Below are 23417 nucleotides of genomic sequence, written 5' to 3'. Positions count from 1 at the left end.
AACAAGCAGGGTAAGGCTAATCTTGTAGAGAAATAAAGACAAAGAAATCGTCAAAGAAAATTTTCTTTTTTCCCTCTAGCAACATTTAGGAAAAAAGCAGGTAAAAATGTTTAAAAATGACGTCACTATTGTCTTTTTTAGACAATTTTTTGCATAGAAATATATTATGGTCTCAAAATCATCAATCAAGAAAATTATCTTTTATATGCATTCCATATAAGAAAAATTATCAAAGGAAAAACATAAATGAAAATCTCATATAGAATCGAATAAACTCCTTTATTCAGCTATATTTCAGTGAATTCTTTTAAAATAACTTTTCAGTTTAAATAAGTTATTTTTTTGAAAGATCAATTTAATTGCAATAAATTATTAAATAGCAAAGCCATTTAAGTACATCTCAATGCACTTAAGGGATGAAGAATAGCACGAAATATTTTATTTAAATTGACCCACTTACCCCCAAAAGTATCCCTAAATTTTATAAGAATCATAAAATAAATTTTTATTTTGTGTTCCATTTTTAGGGGAGCCACTGTACCTTCTGCCTTTTTCTTTTAATACCTCCTTCGTGTTTATACCATTCTTCATTTTAGCTCTGTGAGTGTGGAAAGATGTTTAAGAGTGACTTCAATATTTTGCCTGAAACACCTGTTCCCCACACAACGCCACAGAGAAATCTTCTTACTCCTTGAGATGTTGTGTGGTAGTGAAAAAAGCCAAAATCCCAGGATTATCCTTTCGCTGCTCACATGAGGCAACGTCTTTGGAGCTTTTGGCTCAAAGTGAAGTCTTTTGTGAGATCATTCCAGGAGGATTTCTTCTTTCCTTTCTTTTTCTCAACCAAATCCTCCCCTTGTGCTTTGTGGAGTCATGAACCTTGGCTGGTATGGAAGACTCTCCGGCCACACATGACGCAACCGCCGGGGTGGTGAGAGAGTGAGAGGCGCGAGAGACGTCCACATGTTGGTGCGGAATCGCGTGTAAGAGCGTTGAATGGCAAAAGTGGCGGGCAACAATGAATGGATCAGTGTGTGCGTCCTCTCCATCTGCTCTCTCGCACGCCGGCTGTGGGGCGTCGCCGCGGCGTGAACCGGTCTCGAGATCGTGCTCTTTTGCCGCCCCGAGCCTCAGTCTTCGTTCGACCGTCATCCGAGTTGGATGCGCGACTTGTGCGGCGTAGTTCTTGTACTGTGTGCTGTGCCACCAAGAAGTGTAGCTGTTGAGCATAAACTCTTTAAAAATTCAACAAGAAAATCTCCCACAAAGTAGTGAGATTTTTCAAGTGCAAAGAAAGTTTTGGAAAAGTCGGAAAAGTTTTTTGAAAGTTCTTCGGGTGTTGGTGGTTGTGCAAGGAGTGTGAGTCACCCATCAAAGTCGCAAAAAGTGTTTGGAGTGACAATTTCTATCGGTTTGAGGTGCCCAAATCAAAAATTCATTCACCAATTCGGCGGTTTCCATTAACAATTCAAGCAAAGAGACCCAGGTGGAAGTGCCGTGGCGGGCAATTTCGGGCGGCAATTGCGGAATTCTGGGTGTGTAATTTGTAAGTGAAGAATTTATATGTAAATATAGTGGGTTGTAAAATGAAAAGAGATTAGATATCAACCATGATATGAAACATTTTGTGAATTTTTTATGTAATGTACAACCAAATGCGATGAATTGGGCAAAAAATTCACCACAATGCTGTACATTGAGGAAGAATTTTTTTTGAGGGCACAAAGATGGGACAAAAAAGGGTTGATAATTTTAAAATTCAACCATAATATTTTTAAGGGATTCCTTTTGGAAAGGAATTTGGCATTTTTATAAAATTCATTGGGAAACTTTTAACGTTGAAAAAATATATTTGAAGTTGCTTGGAAGGATTTTTCAATAGAAAAATTGTAGCAATTATTATTAACAGTTATTAACAATTTCTTTTGAATTTTCGAATCAGCAAGGACCTTCATCAGGGGCTAAAAATATATTTTTTAAATAAAATCTGACCGAAATAGAAGAACTAAAAATAAGAGACTAATTAAATGATGTATCAACGAATAAAATAAGTTTTAAAAAAATAAAAAAGGACTTTATGTTTTTTTTTGTTTCCTAATAAATTCGTTCATATCTTAGATTTTTCTCTACCGATTTTGATAATTTTGCATCCAAATAAAAGATTTTTTTTACAAGGCTTTGAATAATCTAATCGTTAATTTTCAAATTAAATATCTTTCTACTTTAAAATTATTCTAGAAAGATTTAATTCACCTTCAAAAATATCTTTAATTCAGGAATGTAGCTCCTTAGTGAAATATTCAAAGCCAAGTGTGGCACGTTGTGCAGAAATTGTATGAAAAGCATTCTGCAGAAATGACCAAAATATTATTTGCTAACTCAATATTTGCTTCGGTAAATTGAGCATGAAAGAGCAAAAGCTGCAGTCCCCTTGGCGCGGTGAAGAGTCTGCACGGATGGGTACCCCAAAATCAAATGGGAATCAATTGAATTATCTCTCATTGGGTTGAGAAAATTGATCCAGATAGAATTTATTAGTGGTTCACAATCCTCAACTCCAACTCCTACTGTGAGCTCCTCTCTATGAGGGCTTCCTCTTGACCTCTTTGAGTACTATATGCGACGGTGGCACGTCTCGGGACTCCCTTATTTATTGCCATACTTAGGGCGCTCTCCCCTTTCCGCTACCCTTTGCGACAAAGTCTTCACCATACCACCCTCCTTCCTCATGGTACAATTGAACATCGTAACTCACCGCATGCAAAGGAATCAATTGACCATTGTTCATTCCAATCACCGTTGAGCAATTGTCCCCAAAAACCCCCTCACGTCTCATCCCACCGATGGGCAACACACATCTCCGCATCCTGTGGATTCCTGGAAAAGTGGTTGGGTTTCAATTTCATGCGAGAAATTCCAATTCCTCCTCCCAGCTCCGGGGGACGTTTTATTGGTGCCATTTGAATTTCACCGTCGCATGGAATATTTATGCGAGGGATGTACTTGAAAATCAATGGTTGCATAAGCTTCCTCCATTCACCACCAACACCAGGAAACCCCAGCAAAGGGTCACCATGGTACTGGCAAGATTCACTTCCTTTTTCCACCACCACCTTCCCCCTTGCCACCCCATGAAACGCAAACACTTTGTGATTGGAAAACTTTTCACAAAATATACACACAATTTTGCTGTTGGATTCTCCTCGTATTTCAATCAAAATAATCTCGCGCTTGCCAGTTTCCTTCCAGTCAGTAAAATTTGCACACTGATGGAAATGTTAGAGGATACGATGACTAAAATGTTTGAAATTCGAAGAAGTACAAACGTGATTTCTGACATATTCTTTCGTGGTGATTTTTCCGGAAATGGAACTCCTCTCACGAATTGATTCATGCATTCATGACGCTCCATTGTTTGTTTTAATATTATTTTGTAGATTTATTGTCATGTTTCTACGAGAGGATGAATAGGAATTTGAATCATTTGAATAAGAGGGAATTGCTAAGTGTTAAAATTTTCCATTCTAGTCATTTATAAAATCCATTAAATCCTCTAAATCCTCTTGTACTGATCTCTCATAGTATAGGTACTAGTTCTCTAAATCAATGCTAAGCCTCATGCTTCTCTATTGTGCTTGTAATGAGTTGTTTACGATAGGCATGGCTAAAATGTAGTTGAAAAGTTCTGTAAAATCATAAAATCCATAAAATAGTTTGTATATGAAATTGATATTATATGTAAAATTCAATTAAAATCATAAAGCTTGATTTCCAATGAGGTAATTTTATTTCTATTCTAAATTAAAATATCCATTTCGATTTTTCAAATAAGAGTGAATAAATATTTAATTATTTTGTTGCTAATTTTAAATCTATTTTATAATTCAGTTTTAAAATTTTTCTACTCAAAAATGCATAAAAAATATGCAATTCGTACATTTTATATCGTAATATTTTTTAAATCAAATGTCCCATGTTAAATGGACTAGGTGTGTAGTGTAGGGTAAGTGTGTCTATTATAAGATATTTTTTGGGCCTATTTTTGTATTTTTTGGTAGTTTAGTAGTGCGTCCTATTTTGTAGATTCCTTTTAATAGAAAACAGTGAAAACTGGATATGGAAGGGTAAGATTTGTAGCAGTTTCACAAAAGGTTTTGGCATACGATGTTTCGGAAGCATTATTTCCTCTTCATCAGGTACATGAGGATAAATGATCGAACGATTTTAATTACTTTTCTAACATCGAACGTTTAGCCACTTTACAATTAATTTATTTTTGCCATTTGTAATAAAATTTTGTCTTCTATTTTATTTACCTGATGAAGGAGGAAATAAAATCCTCGAAATGTATGTATATGAATGAAATTGTTTTGAGAAACTGCGTTTCTCACAGTTTTCTACTACTACCGCATATTAGGCAACCTTGCCCTATGTTTATAATTTGTATACATTTGTACAATATAGATCAAAAATAAATAAAAGTAATATCATGTTAAATTCGTAGAATAACTACAATACCCTAAATTGAACGAAAATATAGCTCTTCATGCGATTTTCCGCGCATTGCAATTCAATTACATTGTTTTTATACATTAAATCCAGAAATATTTCAAAAAATTCTCATTAATATTTTATGCGTGAATAATGTAATTCAATATGGTTCGAATACTACTCAGCTCATCCAGTGGTAGCCCCGAAAAAAATGGAGCAATCATTTTAAAAATTTACTGATGAATTAACGAGAGTGGATGGTAAAAGTCAGTCTCTCTCCCCCGCCTCGGTGTGGCTCCTGTTTGTGCGGGATTCATTATTCAACCACGTCCTTCATTGCTTTCCAAAATACACAATGCACTTTATGGGGTTGACTCTATTGATTTTCCTATAAACATTTGCTCAAGGATTGTAAATATTTCAGTTTATATACAAAACTTTATGGGAACATTGAGGGAGAAGTTATAATTCAAAACTTGTAGTGTACCCGCATAAGAGGATTTTTTGGGTGCTTTGTTGCATTTTAGTACTTAATTTTGTGGTTTCAAAATGACAGTTTTCTGTGGCATTGTTGGGTAGCCATTTTGATTTTTTTCTCCTTTGCTTTTCAAGACATTTTTGCAAATATCTCGCTTTCTGCTCGCTCAATTCTCATCAACTTGGAGTCAAATGAATGGAAATTTGAGCGCGCAACAATATTTTTTTAATTATCAACCATAATTTGTGCATCATACGAGATTATAATCTCACATTGGAAGTGCAAATCAGACACAACACATACTTATGAGAAGATCTTTCGCCTCTGGAGTCCATTATATCTGGGCTCACAGTATGAGAAATCCACCGCTGTGTGTCTTTTCTGGCATGGTAATTAAAATTGAGGTCCAATATCTTTAACACCTAATGAGAAGTGAAGAGATGCTCTCGAACGGTAAATCTAATTAAGAGCTCACAGTGGAGGAAGTTTGTGCGGTCTTGAGGTGTGCGAGAGACGAAATGAAGCACGGTAAATCACATGATGATCCCCATTTGATTTCTCATCTTGTTTATCGCGCCAATCCATCAACCATGGATAGTTGCAAAAGGGAAAGAGCTGAGGGGGAGGATTATACCCATTATACCTCACAGTGCTGAAGGTACCATTGTTGTCATTTTCACGACACTGTAAGCCCCATTAAACTCGCACCAGGATTGTCTTCACACAGCTTATATGACTTTCAATCAACTGTCTCACTCCCCTTTTCCTCCTTTACACGACCATATATAACACTCCTCAAATGAGCCATCCAACAAAAGAACTGCATCAGATCTTGACACGCTTCTGCCATAAAAAAAGTGATCACATTGGATTAGATTCGCGCCATTAATTCAGTTTCCGACACCGCCTTCCGTGGGCTTCCCCTTTTGTATTATAGTAGCTACATCTCTCCGTTGTTGCGATTGCGGTGCAGAAATAATCAATTGCAATTATTTCGCGATGGAAAATAGAGCAAGGGTTCAATGATTGACCCTCGCGGAATAATTCAGCAAAATTCCTCACAGCAGTACAAAAGTTTTCTCAACTTGGCAAAAACACATTGCTCATGGAGAAAATCACCATCACGATGCAAGAGAATGATTTTCAATTTACTCTCGGGTACGTGCTTGCGTTTTTATTTTTCTTCTATGTCCCAAATGGGATTTAATCCGTTTTCCACGTTTAAATTTTCCCCACGGGGTGTTCTTTTGGAATTTATAAAAAGTCAGAAGTTTTATTGGGGAGCACTTAATCGCATTATGGGCTAAAGGGGATTAATTACGCGCGAAAATATCATAAATTCCATGGGTATGGGATTGGAATTGAAGAGAGAAGGAGGAATGTAGCATGGAGTCATTAAATGAAAAAGTTTGTGATTTTTCTTAAGTTGAGCATAAAACGGCATAATTGGGTGTACAGTGGTGGCTCTATTGAGGTGATTAATTCGTTGAAATTGTTAAGGTTTCTTTTTAGAACGAATTCTGTGCAATATGAAAGAGATTTTAGAGAACTTTTTGATTTTAAGAAAAGTATTTTAAATTTTTCATTATAAGAAGAGAGTCTTAAGTTTGAGTATCAGTGAAAACAGTGAAAAGGGTAATTCTTGATTTACAAATAAATGTTAATTAATTAAATTTATATTGAACGAATTTTTTTCTAAGATCCTTAAACAGCATCTCCCAAGTTTATTTTCTTCTAAGAATTTTAATCCGAAATCTTTCATTTCAAAGATATAATATTGCTAAAAATCAAATTCTTCTTTTAATCTCGAGATATGTAATGTTGACTGAAAAGCCATAGAATTTTAATATTCAAGCAAGTTATGAAAAAAAAAGAATTCATCTATTCACGAGGAAAAATCAATGGCAGGATCTTGTATTTTGACTCCTTATGATGAAGACTGAAAAAAAATCTTCTCTTGTAGCAGAAAAGGGTGACTCTTATTGCTTTTACATACATAGTCATGTCCCCTCTGCTAAAAGGCAAAGGGAATGCAAGTTATATAGAGAAAGAAATTGGAGGGCTAAGACATTAATGCATGGAAGAGGTAGACGAAGAAAAAAGACAAGAAACGAGAGGCACAGGAAAGATGAGTAAGAAAATAAAAGGAGGTAAAAGAGAGCCTCTGGGTAGAGGATCATTCATTGAATTTGTATGAATTTCAAGAGAAAATGACCAAGCCAGACGGTGTTCTCTGACCTGGCGAGACTCATACAAAAAGAAATCATATTTTGGGTAGATCTTTCTTTTTTTCGGAGCAAGAAGCAAAATATTACACCCGAGATATGGGGCTCTGCAAATGAAGTGAAGCGAAATGTTTGTGCACACCGAAAAGATGAAGAACATACACGCATATGAGACGACCTTAAAAGGTCGTCTCACTTGAGGTCCTCTTTCTCGTGGCGTTGTCTTCTCCGGTGCGCGCATAATACAAGAGAGTTCATCTTCAGGGATATGGCAAGAATAAAAATGCCCAGGAAGGTAGACGCCACATGAAGTGGAGAGATTGGGTGTTGAAATTGCACCGAGAGACGCCATGAGAAGTGCAGAGAAGAACATAAAATCTCAAAATGACTTTTCTTCGTGAATATGCGACACCAAACTCCGCAAAGCACGGGGACTGTGAACGCTCCAAAATAAACAATTCGCTCTGCAAATTTGCTGAAATTTGAATTTTTGTCCACACCGATTTTCTCTCCCCAGAAAAGTAAACATCACATCTATTTTTAGAAAGATTAATAGACACCAATTTTCATATTCAATTGCACATGTCACAGAAAAAATTTCAATATTTGCAAAATGCTTCTAAATTCAATTTTCAGGCTTTCCTGTAAATTATTTAATCTTCTTTTACAGATAAATAGATTTATTTTCATCTATTACTTTGTAAAATTTTAAATACGCGCCATTAGCAAATGTTTTATGCTCAGAACATGTTTCATGAAATTGACTAACTTTGTTTCAACAAATATCTTTAAAATTAGATTAAAAAAACGTTTATTGGAATTTCCAGTAAGTTTCAACATAAGAAAATTGAAAAGCTTTTATTTTTTTCATTCTAAAATACAATTTGAAATCAATTTTCTCTCTTTAAGAACTTTTGGCTTCCCCATCGGTCACTGACATATGTTTATCCATAGGAATCCCTCATTGCGGGGACAAGCATAAATCCCTGTTGATCCAAAACATGTCCTCCCTGTTACTAATATTTTCCTCAAAAGCTCCAACTTCTCTGCAACATATTGTATTGTCCTCAAGTAGAATTCTGCACCATATGCACGATGAAGTTATGCTATTAAAAATACTTCAATGTCTGACCAATGTATTAGAATAATCGGGTGGAATTTATGGGAATGTTTTGAAGATGTTTACAAAACGACTGAGAAGTTGTTTATTGTCGGGGGAGGGATGATATAAACACAACCTGGGGAGATTCTCATGGTGGAGGAGTTCTCTACATAAAATCTCTGTGGTTGGAGTACTCAGCGCACGGAAATTCAATGGCATAAATTGTTTAAATTGGGTTCCCAGACGTGGACAATCGAAGTGGAACCGAAAGAGCTTGAAAACTATCTTCAATGGCGTGCCTCAAGTCGTAAATCAAAGTTTTGTGGGGAGTTGAGTTTCAATGATTCATTAAAATTGTTGTTTATGCGTCTCGTGGTGTTGATTTATAAATATTTGGGTGTCTTTCAATCAAAAATTCACTTCTCCCAACGCTCTGTGGTGTAAAAGTAGGTTGAAGATGGTGTTTTAAAAAGGAAATTGATGCATTTTCTTTGGATTTTTTTTCATGGATGCTGTCAGACATGACAATAATTTAAAATTTTAAACACATTCAGCCGTTTTAGCATAACGACAGCATGATGAAATGATTTTTTCTTAGAATCATTCGATGATAAATCACTCCACTCTTCGCAGACAACCTCTAAAAGGATGGCTCTTATGGCCATAAAACCCCATCTAATGAGTGCTAATCTTCCTCAGAATTCCAAATAAGCAAATTCCACGGGATAAGCCCACAAATGAGCCACAAAAAGGGGGCTCGGAGACAAAAGTCTGCACGTCGGAGTGAAACTGCGCATGTTTGCAGTGTCGGTGCAAATAAATATGTCAATATTAGAATTTTTAATAACCAGACAAGATGAGCAAGGTGGGCAAGGTGTGTGTGCCGAGGGGTGTGGAGGATGGGCAGGTACACAAGAGACTGATGATGTGATAAAGCGAATTAATGGGTAAATGCAAATTTGCCGCCAGTTCACCATGAGTTCCTCCGTGTCATTTGAAATATTTATTTGACTACACGAGCATTCTGGCGCATGAGGGTGGCATCCGGATGCTGGAGCTCTATGTGGAGTCCCTGAGATGCATCCTCGCGCAGAATGGGCTAAATTCAAAAATTTTCGCTGTGTGCTACAAATTAATTCTGTCACTGGGTGGTTCAGCGTCAAATTGATACCCCAACGGGCATTCCCCAGGACCGCACTGAAACCTTCAATTTGACGGACATGTTGGTTCCCAAGGGAAATCCACGTGTTTTCGGGATGGCTGCACAAATGAACAATCTTCAGCGGGCGCGTGTTTCTACTAAAGAGTTGATATGCTGATTAGATTATAGATTTAGGATTAAACAGAGTATCCTTGTCTAACTTTTAATTAAAATTAAAAACAAAGCCTCAATCTGGGCGCCATTGTTCAAAATTAACGTCGCCATTTTGATTTTTAACGACATTGTGCAAAAACCGTTTTTAAAGATTCACCACGCATCAACTTTGTTGCAAGTGAAGAAATTTCCCGAGGCTGTCGCGGTGCAGAATGGAAGGCAAAAGTTGCATTTGTGTCTGCGAAAGTGCATTTAGCCGTTTGGTGCAAACTGGTTCCTCCATACGAAGATTGCGCGCAAAGAGATCCAAAAAGCCTGATCTTCAGGTGGGGTTCACACCTTCCCTCGTCGTACTCAATGAAAATCTCGTCACCAAAGTCAAACACTGTGTCACCACCACTGACGTCAGACGATAAATTTTAACTCGTGAAGATTTCATATTCAATGCCGTCGAGAGATAAGCCGAGAGTTGAGAATTTATCAAGTCTCGTGGTCTGGCATAAGCACTAAATTATGATTCTTTGCGATGGAAACGATTGCTCCGGGATTATTTATCGAATATTGAGAAGAAGAATGCAAAATGAGCCGATTTTCTGCCATCATGGTTGACTAAATTAATTGAGGTGAGGATTTCATGGACGCTCAGGCGTCAGGTAAACGTCACTTTGACAGGTTGTTTCTTTTTACGTCATTTTTCAACCATTGCCAACGATTTTTACGATTTAAAGGTGTAAAGTTGCAGGAGAATTGTATAAATTACTCAACAAATCGTATTGAATTTTATTTTGCATAAAATATAAATTTATTTGCACTTGAAACGCAATATAACCATTTGATGGTTCATTTGGCTCTCTAGTGGAGAATCACATTCAAAATCACATAAATGGCAATTAAATGATCACAGTCGATGGCATCCGGAAGTCAGTGTGGAACAAATTGCAGATAAACCACATCAATTGCCAATTCATTTCAATTTGCAAAAGAATACATCCCAATCAACGATTGAGGTGTGCTCCGGTGACGATGGTCATGCAATTTGTTGACTCGGAGAGCGTTTAAATGGCCACACACAGAGTGGAGGGAAATCAATAATCATTAGTGTCAATGCGATCAATTGGAATGATTGAGTGTTGTTTGAATCCTTGGGAGTCATTTGCAATGGAAATTTCGCACCGAGAATATGGGATTAATTGAAAAATTGCATTTAGAGTAAATATTTGTTTAAATTGCTCTCGATGCATTGTTGAATAAATTTTTCATCGTTATATTTCCTACTTAATCTCATTCTGTGAAACCATTAAAGTAATCAATTCTATGTCATTCACTGCTTGCAAATAAATCAATCTTGCAATTGATTGCTCACCCTCCATGTGCGAGGATTAATTAATGACAAATTGTCCTTTTTGTGGAGGGATAAACGCGTGCCGCATATATAGCAAATTCTGTGGGCCATGTGCGAACCCCCCGTGTTAAGGTGCTCCCGCAAGAATGAATTTATTTCCTTCTTTATTGGTTTTTCTTTTGGGCATGAAACCAGTTTAATGTTTAATTGTTTTGTGTGTTTTTATTAGAATTATTTTCTTTAGTTTCTTCGCTGACTAAATAATAAAGGCTGTGATAAAAACATTTTAATAAAAAAAAGATATTTAGGGAAGACATAACTGTTTGCTGGAAAATTCCTTAAAAAGAAATCTCTTTTAGTCTTCAAGTTAAATGGAAAATCTAAATTCAAACAAACTGGGAGACTTTGCATAATGTATAGTGTTGCAATTTTTCCTTTACTTTTAAGATATTTTAACTTTGTTGCCCCCTTGACTTCTTAGCTATATTTTTCCAAGTGAGAAAATTCTTGAGCAGTTCCGCAGTTGAGGATGTCAGGAACAATGTGGGAATGACTTTTGAACGTGACTTTCCAGCGGAATTGATAATGAGAAATGTGATTTTGAACTTGTCGAGGTTTTTTGCTCCCTTTGCGGTTTGTTCTTCCTTCAGAAATGATGCGAGAATGTTGCAAAAGTACACTCACAATTTTTTTTAGTCATTGAGATTGCAATCTTATAGACTTTATTCCGGCAATAAATAAAAGAAATGTGCTTAGTGCTTTAAGTTTGGAAATTTTCAAAGCTTTCCCAGAAGATTTCAAAAGAAAAAATCTCTAGATTTTTTATACAGAGGGAAACATAGCAAATTATGTAAAATTTTTGCAAGAATAAAATTCAAGAGAACCCTAATAAATTCTAAAGTTAAAACAGGAACTTCATTCTGGGCCAATGACGTAAACTGATGGTCGCTTAACACCTCCAACGAGACTCTCAATGAAATATTAGATGATGTGAAAAAAGAACTGACCGAGAAGGAATAAAAACGTCAGAGATAAATTAAACCCTTTTGTGTGCTTAGAATCCATTCTTGGCCAAAAAAAAAGAAGACGAGACTCTTGAATAAAATTCTCTTTCGGCCCCAGAAACAATGCAAAGAAGGAAGAATTCTGATGGAAGGCATACCCACAGAAAAAAAGTAGAACAAAGCAGCATGAAGTGGCACGATCGGTTGATTGTTGGGCCGCGCAGAAGATGAGACCGATCTGTCTTGCAGAGTCGTGGGCCGCGCAGTGCCCAAGAGTCGCCGGAAGATGTGGGTATCAAACAGCTTTTTTGCTATTGAGAAACGCGCGCGGAGAGCAATTTTATTCCTTCCTCCCAATATACTTCTTCTTCCCCATCTTCAACTCTTTTGTGATCAAACACACACACAAATTCTCGTTAGTCGGGACTGTAAGTTAATTTACGATTTTCTATTATTGCTTAGGCACTCAATGGAGCGTCAGAGTGTCTCGTGTTTCTTCCTCTTGCCACTCTAACCAATTAAATTCCCAATGGATCCATCAGTGGGGGGACAACAATGGCAATTTCATTCAGCTTCATCAACACTCTCCTGGCGGACGAGAGAGTCCAGTGAATTATTGAAGATTGACCCAGCTCCGTGGAAAAACGACCTAAAGTGGCATTGAAGGGTCATTCATTGAGATTTTCTGTGCTCTCAATTTTTTTAAATTCTGATTAAAAATGTTTTTATTTCTCAAAATCTTACGGAGAAAATCTTGCAATTTCTTGTTCTTAAAACTTCTCTCGAACTCATAAAAATGTTACGAATTTTTAAGGAAAAATATTCAAAATATTTGGGAAAACAATTAAAACCAATTTATGATTTTTTCTTACGGCTAATGAGTAAAAAATTTAAAAAAGTGCTCCAAAATTTCATTTAAAGTTGGTTTTTTTTTTAAGTCCCACCCTTTAACCCAGGTAGGTCTATGAAACCGTAGTTTATAAATGACCGCGCAACAACTTAAAGATAGAATAGCAAACACATTAAGACAACAAGAACAACAACAACAACAAAAAAACACAAGAAACTCCTTTGATCGGCCAATTAATTTAAAGTTGGTCAAATAGAATAAAAAGTATGTGCCTTATGCAGTAGAAGTAGAAAAAAATGCGAAAATACTCATTAAAAATGTATAAAACGAAATAAAAATGCAAAAACCGCAACAAAAAGAAAATCGTATTAAAAATTGAATAATCTCGAAATAATTTTGCAAAATAGTATAAGAGTGTGTAAAATCCTAAGAAAATAAGCAAATGCACAAACAGCCGGAAAAAATTTGCTTAAGTATTTCTTTTGGTGGAATGATTATCCCCCTTTTAGTGGATTTCCTGTAGATTGGTGTACGAAGCAAATTTGAGGTCTTTCCTTCGCGTGAGCCTTATGAAGAATGCATTGGTTGTCTGTATGCCCATTCACCTGGAGGTCTTACACGATTCATGGTGGCGATTCCGGGGTTTCCTGGCGAGAGGGTGTGGGAGTCTCTAGCCGCGGGGTAATCGCGCAAATGCACCCATAAATGATCTGGTCACGAAGTGCCCCAAACATCCTTTTCCACCTTCGTGCGCGCCTCAACTTTGCGTGGAATGAGATAAAATGAGTGCGATATAACAAGACAGAGATGAATCCACGTTGTCCGAAAGATGCAATCGATTTTTTTTTGCTATACATTCGAAGGCATAAAGAGCCCCCATAAGACACACTGGCCGTTGTGCCTGAGGCAAAGTTTTCTGTAAAGTGCAGACAAGTTTTTTGGATCTTAAAGCGGGGTGGAGACGCACCTGGCCAGGCGGATTTGAGACGCGGAGGTGGATTTTTGGTGACATACAAAACGATTTGTGGGATGTTTTTTGAAAGAAAGAAAAAAATACCCAACTGAAAATCCGTTAAGATCTCATCTGCTCCCAAAGAGAAACTCAGAAAATAAAATCAATCGTGTGGTGTTTATCCGACAATTTAACGCCCTTCACTGCGGTTGACCGGCGTGTTGAATAAATAAAGAAAATAGGAAAGAAAAAATGAAAAGTATGGCTTATCTGGGCGAGAGGAAATTCAAATTGCGTCTTAGATGTGTGAATGACGGCTGAATGGATCGTACAAATTCATTCATAAAGACACTTCTGGGGGATTGGAGATCACGCATCACGAGTGGGTGCGAGCACTTTGCGCAGAAGGTAATCCATTTTCACTTCCATTGCGGCAGCTGTTTCAGGGCGAGGCCCCCGCATAAACGGGAATTCCGTCGTGTTCTCCAGGGGGCTCCTTTGCGTCTCACATGGCTTCTTGCGTAGACAATGGGGTACTGTCAATTGGGCGCGATCTTATCAGGAAACCCCCTTTCTGTTCCACAGCATTTCACAAAAAATTACCATAAATTCTGCACAATGAGGAGGTGGTGAGAAAATATTTTCTGTACCACGGACAATGGTCACGTAACTTGCAGTATCTTTTAGGAGTTGCATTGAGAAATGGAAATGGAGACAAATGGTGTAAAGAAATTTCACAATGGGCCAGTGGAAATGTAATATTTTTTAAGGAGATGTTGCCAAATAGTTCTTGTTCGTTTACTTTGTTGCATTTATTTTCACTTATCATGAAGTTTTGCAAAAGAATTATTTAAAAAAAATTTTGTAGTTTTGATATTTCTTAAGATTGCGGAGAATATTTTTAGTTCTTCCTCAGGTTAATGAAGTGAAAGGAATAAATTAGGTTTGGAATTAATGGACAGAAAAATCGTAAAAGGTCATACCCCGTTGTTTACTTATCCTACATTTCTAACTAGGATTTTTAATTTACATACAATGCTACAGCACTAACAATAAACTAATCCACACTTACGATTAATCCTTAAGAAAATCAATAACCCTTTAATTGGTTAGTTTTATTCCTATAAAAGCTTTTAAAAGCTGTGCTTTTCTCGATGAAAACTCCAACTAGAAAAGAAAGAGAAGCAAGGTAAACATAATCCGCATTTGCTGAACATACAAATGTTATGCAGAAGGTTTATAAAAATGAAAATACTGAACATTTTCATGTGGTCACGCAATTGGTGCTATGAAATTCCTCTACATTGGATTTTATTCTTTTTTTTTTTTTCAACTAAAGGAGAAGTCCAGTGTGCGATTAATTATTTTATCCTAACTGCTACGTGTATAGAGAATTATATATAAAATGTGAATTCAGCTTGTTTTCCTGCAATTCAATCCCCAAAGAACAATCTCATCAATCTTTTAGCCTGAGAAATTGGTGCATGCTGGGTTGTGTTTGTGTCTCAAGCGAAGCTGCAATCAATTGTAGAACTCTTTATGTTAGAATGATGCCCCCCATCCTTCCCCCATGAGTGAGAGTTTTCACACATAAACCAATTTTCCCGGCGCGCGAGAATTTATTGTAAGATACAGCAGTGAAAGGCATTAGATGGAGAAAAGCTTTTTCTTCGTGGAATTTCCTTGATGAAATTCCATCTCAACACATTTATTGGCAAATATTTACATAAAGGCACTATGAAAATCGAGAATTTTTGGGATAATTTGTACCGATTTGAATGATAAATTCTTTGAGATTATTTATTTCACTGAACACACACTTTCGCTCTCGAAATGATTGAGAAGGAAGAATGAGGTGCCTAATTCTCAGTGTGATTGATGATCTTTGGGTTGGCTGGTGAGATATTTTTGGTGCTGGTGGTGGAAGTAAAATTGTTCCGCATGATTTTGTGCTTTTTATCCACAACACCACATGCCTCCCCCACCCTAAAAATCAATGAATAATAAATCAATGATGTGACCTCCTGGGTGGGTGTAACTGATACCCGATGAAATGTTACATTTAAATTTGTCTACGACGCATTTAATTGGCCTACATAAAACAGTGTGTAGTATAGGGGATGGGGTAGTTAGCATAATACCTACATATATTCGGGATAATGTTGAAGGGAATGTTTAGGGCGTGAGATGGCAGAAAACCCATACATACTGTCCATCAATCCTCCTCCTGAGTGACCCATGTTCAGAGAGCGAGACTTCTCTGACCACACTCACATACGTCATTGACCCAACTTGACCTTACCTCTCCCGCACATTCGGATGGATTTTTGGTGGTTTGGCGCACTCTTGAACCTGAAGGCTTCTCCCACCCATCCGCTCCGTGTGGGTTTAACAATTCTCAATTAATTTTCGTAACACAAAACTTCTACACGGCGGATGATTGACAAACTTTCAAATTGAAAAACACAAATTGTAATTTATATTGTTGTTTCTTTTCGATGGTATGGGGTGTACTACACAGAATGTTTATTCAACATTGATGAATTATTTGTGGTGGATCGGGAAGAGTACAAAAGGAATCATTTTTGTATTTACGTGTACGTCATTTAAGGAATAAAAAAATATAGATTTTTGAATAGAATTTTCTTTTCATTTTTCTATTATTGTTGGTGGAAAATTAATTTAATCAAATCAAGGATTTTATTTAGTTTGATTTTTTCATGAATTAGAAGATTAGTCAGAGGTACAAACTTTAATTATTTTTTTTTAGAAAGGACTCGACTTCAAATAAATCTAGTAATTATATTTGTCCCAGAATGAAATCTTCTGCAGAATATTTAAGTAGAAAACTAAATATTTCAAGCACAACGATATTTTCTAAAAAAAAAAAGCCACCAAGTAGGTAACTTCTTTTATATTTCTGTAGTAAAGAAAGAGGCTCAATTACTTCTTTTCTTAGTTCCAATAATTGTAATGCTGAGCTCGATTTCCTCATCCCAACAGCTAATTTTTCTCCTCAGCCTCTTCTTTGTTCACAAGTATTTTCCACACCACCGTGTCTTTCGCCACAAATAGCGGGATGTCTGTTGAATTTTTAATTATGCTGAGTGTTGTGGAGGATTTGAAATGGACTTGGTGTGTTAAACTGATTTTAAATGATAGCCGTAATGATAGTAATCAGATAATAACAATTCTTGTGCTGGCTTTTTCAACTTTCTTGCAATAATGAAGGAAAAAAAAATGGGAACTGGTTTCCTCCTTCGGGGCAACATATATTGAAGGCTCAATGAAGCACTTTGCAAAAGCACTCATTATCGACCAAAGTATATATACTTATGCTGTTTGGAACAGTGAATTTTAATATTGCAAAATTCTTCGTTATTAGTGCTTGGAAAAGCGATATTTGCATGAAGCTCTCCGGGTGAATGGTTTGCATGGTATAGGGATCATTGGGGGATTCTTACCAACTATAAATGTAGGTATATGTGGTGTGGAGATACGATGAAAGAAGAATTTTATGAAATTTTCTCCTCTTTAAGCGATTCCCTTTAATTGTTTCTGCTGAATTAAATATAATGTTTTTTGCATGAAATTCCTCACATCTCACGGAGGTTTCGGGATAATCTCTTCATCAGAATGCCCGAGATGTTTTAATCTGATGACTCTCATTCGGTTGATGGTACTTATCTCGAAGCTTTTTATGATTGCATTCAATGTACGATATTTCCCGCCATTTACGCACCCTGGAGGAACGCGCGCGCTATCTTTTGACATTTTATTGACGTGTTAACATCAATTGTCAATTTTTTTGACATTTCCTCATGTCAAAGATACTGGACTAATATAATTTTTACCTGCTAATTTGTAGGAGAATGATTCAATGCTATAATTAGATTTTTTTTACCATGAATCAATAGCACTTCCACCTTGAAATTTTTATTAGATCTCATTTAACATTTTAGGGGGGTTATTTTGAGATGGAAGAATAAATATTCCATTCGTGAGAATTTAAGTGATTCATTACGGAAGGATATTTTTGTATAACCTTCCTCAAAATAGCATCCATCTATTGATAATGATATTCAAAAATATTCACTTCCAACGAATTTTTTTTTCTTCTAAAAATAGATTTTTCACCTACGCAACAGAAGCATATCAATTGATATTATTACCTGGAAATCTTGTCGGTGATTCCTTTGCGAAATATCGTGCGATTTCTCAACTATTTTATGTCTTTTATTAGTCACAAGTTTATCGCCTAAAAAAATGTAGGATAGACATTTTCATTCATTAATTGAAGAAAACCTGTTGGATGCCACGCTTAAGACGATTGAAATTCTCGAGGCGGAATTCCTTGAGCTAAATCTTTTCTGTTTGCGCGATGAAAATTGCACAGCAATGGGGGTGGGGGATGGGGAATTTGAAATTCATACCTGGAACTTACATAAAAATTAATTTTCAGCTTATGCCACTCACACTCTCCTTTCTTTTGTACACAGGCTCTCACGTTTAAACGAATTTGCAACTTCCGAAAAAAGCGAGCGTGAGCTTGGAATAGAGCAACTTCAGCAGACGCTCAACCCACCACACCGTGCGCTCCTTGGGGAGTTGATGGGTGGAGTTTGAATGGAGAGGATGCGGTGCAGTGTTGGTGGATTTTTTGCAATTTTATTAAAATTGCTGTAAAGACGCGGGAAGTTGCCAACAAAGGAGCACAAGGAGCAAAAGGACTCATCTCCCGTGCTACGCTTATTAACTTTTGCAGCACTGTTGAGCTTCGAGACCACCCTCTCTTTGCCCAACTTTTGAAGCAACTATTTTGTGTGACGTAATTAAGTAGACAAAGTGGAGGCATATGCACGAGACTACCATCTACGAATAAAGCACCAAATTACTCACAGTCAGCAACTTTCGCAAGTATAAGAACAGAGTTGATATTTATTCTAGAATAAATTAAATTCTTCACAAACTAACTCGATTTATTCGTTTATTAAAATCTTAAAAGAAATATTTTTTTTATAAAGAATTCAAATAAATCGTAAAATTGAAAATTTTTCTGACTTCTTATAAATCTTTAATGAAAAACTATATTTTATGGTCACTCCGACTCTTAAGAATATGATAAATTGCCACATGTTTATTATGTTATCGCACTTGAAATGCTGATAAATTTACTTTCACACTATATGAATTAAAATACTTGAAATTCATGAACTATCGCGGTTACGAAAAAGCCACGTTAAGCTCACAAAATAGATATATTTATAAAATGTACGAGAAAAATTAATTGAGAAACGAGATTTCTTGGAATTAAATTATGATGATGCAAAAAATACTTTAACAAATTGCAGGAAATTTTTTTAATTGAACAAATTAAATTTATTTTAAAATGTTTTCGAATGTTTAGCTGAACGATGAATACTGTTTTGTTTCTTTATGTCTTCACAGTAAAAACCATCCCTTTGAAAAAACCAAAAGAATACTTTTGTTACCTTCTTTATAAATTCCCTAAATTCTAGAAAAAAATCTTTATAGGTTTATTCACAACTCTACCTGTACGTACAATTTATAATAATAGGAAAAGGGGGTTTAATTCTCCCCCCAACATTGGTGGTGTGGAAACGCCTTCGTGTGCTCTCCTTTGGTGCATCGTGGGCAAAAGTGGGTGAACTTTCATCACGAGACTATTGGCCCCATTTTGCTAAGCACAGCGAAAATGCATTGGAATTAGTTTAGTGTGCAAGAAAAGTTTCTCCAGTGGAAGGAGCCACCACAAGGCCCCATCCGTGTGTGGAGCTCCGTGGAAGGGACATTTTTCTCACGATCATGACACGCAAATTTGCAACATTTCTAGTCATTGCCATTGTGGCTGTGGTGCCAATTGTACAAATTGGTGCCGAATCACGAGACCCTGTGAACGGCCGTACGAGACATCGTGGCGTCGTATCGACGTCTCAGGGGAGTCGCGTGAAAAAGAGCGGGAATTCCGGTGGTTCCGGTGCATCGTCATACCCGGATTCACCGCTCAGTGCATTTCTACCACCAGTTTCGACGCTTCGTGAACGCAAACCCAACATTATTCTCATTCTCACGGACGATCAGGATGTGGAACTGGGTGAGTGAGCTGTGTGTGGATGGATAGATGTGTAGGGCAGCACTTAATCTGAGCTATAAATCTGCAAATGGGGTTGCTCCATATTTTTGCAGGCTCGCTCAATTTCATGCCACGAACACTGAGGCTTCTACGTGATGGAGGCGCCGAGTTCCGGCACGCATACACAACGACCCCCATGTGCTGTCCAGCAAGGTCCTCCCTTCTCACCGGCATGTACGTTCACAATCACATGGTGTTCACGAACAACGACAACTGTTCCAGCACCATGTGGCAGTCAACCCATGAGACCAAATCATTCGCCACGTACCTCTCAAATGCTGGCTACAGAACGGGTAAGAAGAAAATTTATTCGAAAGCTTGTGTTTGCTTAATCAGATGGGAAAATTCTCGCAAATTGCATGGAAAAGCTCGAGCTATATGGGAAATAGAATGGAAATAACGTTTATTGGAATACAATATTTCAAAGAGAAAGATGTTCAAAGTCATGAAATCATATTTGGATTTAATTTACAATGAAAATATTCTATGAGGAAAAATTCTAATATTTTATGAATCAATTTTAAAATAGCGAAATGTTCCTCGTTGTGGGAAAAACACAGAGAGTATTAAAAGAAACCTAATAGTTGGTGTAATTGAGACTGCATTAAAAAGTCGTGAAGATTGCAGTTCATTAACTCGAAGAACTTTACAACGAGACTTTATTATCTCTGTATTAAATTGTATTTAACTGCTCACAATCCGCAACTTAGTAATCTTCTCAAGAAGATTTGCGTGGATTTAAAACTTCTCTATTATCCTTCTTCTGCTATATACTCTAGAGAGAAGATATTTTTGTGCTGTTTGAACGTGACAATTGAAGGAAAATGAATGGGAAAATGGGGCAGTCAATATCACACAAAACTTCCAGGAGTGGTGGTGGTTGTTTTCTGCTCTCTTGGCGTACACAAAATCCTTCGCATTTCTTCCAACCATGGAAAGTTGTCAGGTGAAAACTGAACTCTTCCCTTTCGGAAGTTCTTGCCTCAATTGCTCCAAATTCACATAGCTGGTTGAGATTCTTCCAGAGAGCAAGTTTTACTACTAAACCCATTAATCACTTGCCCGTGGCAGCTTTTACCCCTAAAACGATTTATTTACAGATTCATCGGAGAAAAGTTTTTGATAAAGCGATTGTTCGTGGGGTTTTAAATTGATGTTCCAATTAAGGGATGATTGTATGGTTTTGTAATTAGCTGTATATGTTGCGAGGATTAAGGGAGCATGACAGAGGAATTTTTAAAGGATTTTTTACATTGTTTTGTGCAGTAAATTGCATTTATAAGTAATTCAGGTTTCTTGTAAAAGCTACTACAAATTGAGGTTTAACTTAATAAATTCTTCAATTACTTGCGGAGAAATATATAATAGAACTGACACACATAAAGGAGTTTGCCATCAGGATGTTAGAATCGATATCCATCAAAGAGACTCATCCTGTTTTCATCCATTCCGGGTTGTTTTGCACTCACACAGCTTTTATCCACCCCTTTACGTCATTCAATTCAACAAGTAAAGTGTTGAGAAAATATGAAGGGAGGACTAAGGGTTGCGGGGATATACAATACACGAGAGAGAAAAATCCATTTACAATATGGAATTGTCAGTCATTTCTTTTTGTTCATCCCTCCGTATTGCCTTTCAGGGTATTTTGGTAAATATTTAAACAAGTACAACGGATCATACATACCACCTGGCTGGCGTGAATGGGGTGGCCTCATCATGAATTCCAAATACTACAATTACAGCATCAACATGAATGGCCAGAAGATCAAGCATGGCTTTGACTATGCCAAGGTAAATAAACTTTTCTCATATTCCTCGTTCGTCCATTAATTTCTAACTACACAATGCCTTCTTTCTTTGCTCTGCCCCCCTCTGCACATGGGCTAAAAGGATTACTACCCAGACTTGATAGCCAATGACTCGATTGCCTTCCTGCGGCAGTCGAAGCAGCAGAATCAGAGAAAACCAGTGCTACTCACAATGAGTTTCCCGGCTCCACATGGACCAGAGGATTCTGCACCGCAGTACAGCCATTTATTCTTCAACGTCACCACGCATCAGTGAGTATACAATTCTCTCTATTGGCCCAACCACATTGAATCTTCCTTCCAACTTTAGCCATTTCATACCCCAGACAACTCCACACAAGCCTTTCAATTTTATGTCTACCTCCCTCCCCAAATGTGTGAGAATAAGCCGCAAAAGTTGGGTGGTTGCCGCAGAAAAGCTTTCGATTGGGGGGTTCTTCCATTTGTGGGTTTAAAGTTGGATTTCTTTTGCACTTGTAGTTTAAAAAGATGAGGGATTAAAAAGTTAGAAGAAGCTTTTTTTCCATTTTGCCTAATTGCATTTGGGGAATTTTTTTTTCTTTATATTATTTCTTCATTTTATTTCAGAGAAGGAAAAGCAGGAAAAAATCCTGTTATAATTAAGAAAAGCGTATGAATTTTTCATAAATCTATGTGAGGAACGTAAAAATTTATGCTCAAAGTGCATAAATCACAGACATAATCAGTTGTCTGAGTTATGTTTAAAAGAATCAAAAGTTAAAAATCAGTCTCAAAAGCTTGCGGGATCAATGAAAAACTTTGATAAAAAATTCATATTAAACAAGTCTGGATTTTTCTCAAAAGAAAATCCTTTTGAAAGCTTAAAAAAGTCAAAAAAGCTTCATTTCATTGAATTTCCTCAAATAGAAACCTAAAGGACGTGAAAAGAGTTACCAGGAAAATGTTAAGTAAAATGCGATTCCTGGAAAATTAAATGTTTTGCCACTGTAGGTACATATGTAATTAAATCTACTTTACCTCATTTAAAAGAGAGAGAGAGAAACAGAGGGGTAATTATATCTGCATTTTATTCATTCCATTTAAATTAAATGAAGCACATACTAATATTTGTTTTAATTAAGAACTTTTCCGAAATATTTGATGCAATAACTTTCTCCCACTCTATGGAAAAGTTTTTGGGATTTTTGACAAAAAAATGTACGGGTAAGCTGACCAAGCTTACGAGAGCTGTGTTTCTTTCAGTGTACCAATTTTGTGAGAGCAAACTAGAACGCGAATCAATTTAAATACGCGCAAAGTCAGGAAAAGTTGAAAAGTCATACCGTAAGAAATCTTTAAAACGCCATATCTCGGGAACGGCTCCATAGATTTTCGAGTTTGAGCTATCGTTGGAAAGGTCTTAACCTCAACTATAATATATTAAAACGAGGTAAATTGTCGCTTCGCTCCAATTTACCTCGCCCCGCTTCGCGGGGAATTCTTGCGCTTCGCGCAAATTTTAGAGGGAGAAAGGAATTGTGATGAATTGAAATATATTTAATGGAAGATTTATTCGTTGGTAAAAACCGCCTGGTATCAGTAGTCTCTGTACCAAATTTCATCACGATCGGACCAACGGTGTAGAAATGCATAGATGAACAGACACCATATTTTAGAGAGACCTTTCTTTATTATATAGATAGATGGGCCACGCAAAAACCTCCAACAGATA

General features: G+C 36.7%; 1 protein-coding gene across 2 annotated transcripts in view; it reads left to right on the top strand.

Moving 5' to 3' along the window:
- The first annotated feature begins 1132 nt into the window (after window positions 1–1132).
- The window catches only part of LOC129787097 (extracellular sulfatase SULF-1 homolog), a 34447-nt gene continuing 12162 nt past the window's right edge, over window positions 1133–23417 (top strand). Inside the window, exons 1-6 of one of the 2 annotated variants that reach the window (XM_055822413.1) lie at window positions 1133–1535; window positions 18259–18676; window positions 19338–19874; window positions 19967–20206; window positions 21556–21707; window positions 21807–21976. In XM_055822413.1, the coding sequence (XP_055678388.1) occupies window positions 19586–19874; window positions 19967–20206; window positions 21556–21707; window positions 21807–21976 (851 nt within the window). In that variant the 5' untranslated portion in view covers window positions 1133–1535; window positions 18259–18676; window positions 19338–19585. Of the gene's footprint in view, window positions 1547–18258; window positions 18677–19337; window positions 19875–19966; window positions 20207–21555; window positions 21708–21806; window positions 21977–23417 lie in introns of both variants that reach the window. The other variant, XM_055822411.1, reaches the window with a different exon arrangement.

Source organism: Lutzomyia longipalpis, chromosome 1, assembly GCF_024334085.1.
Source record: "Lutzomyia longipalpis isolate SR_M1_2022 chromosome 1, ASM2433408v1".
In the NCBI taxonomy this organism is placed as follows: domain Eukaryota; kingdom Metazoa; phylum Arthropoda; class Insecta; order Diptera; family Psychodidae; genus Lutzomyia; species Lutzomyia longipalpis.
Note: the sequence above shows the minus strand (reverse complement) of the source record. Positions and strands in the feature narration are given on the sequence as shown.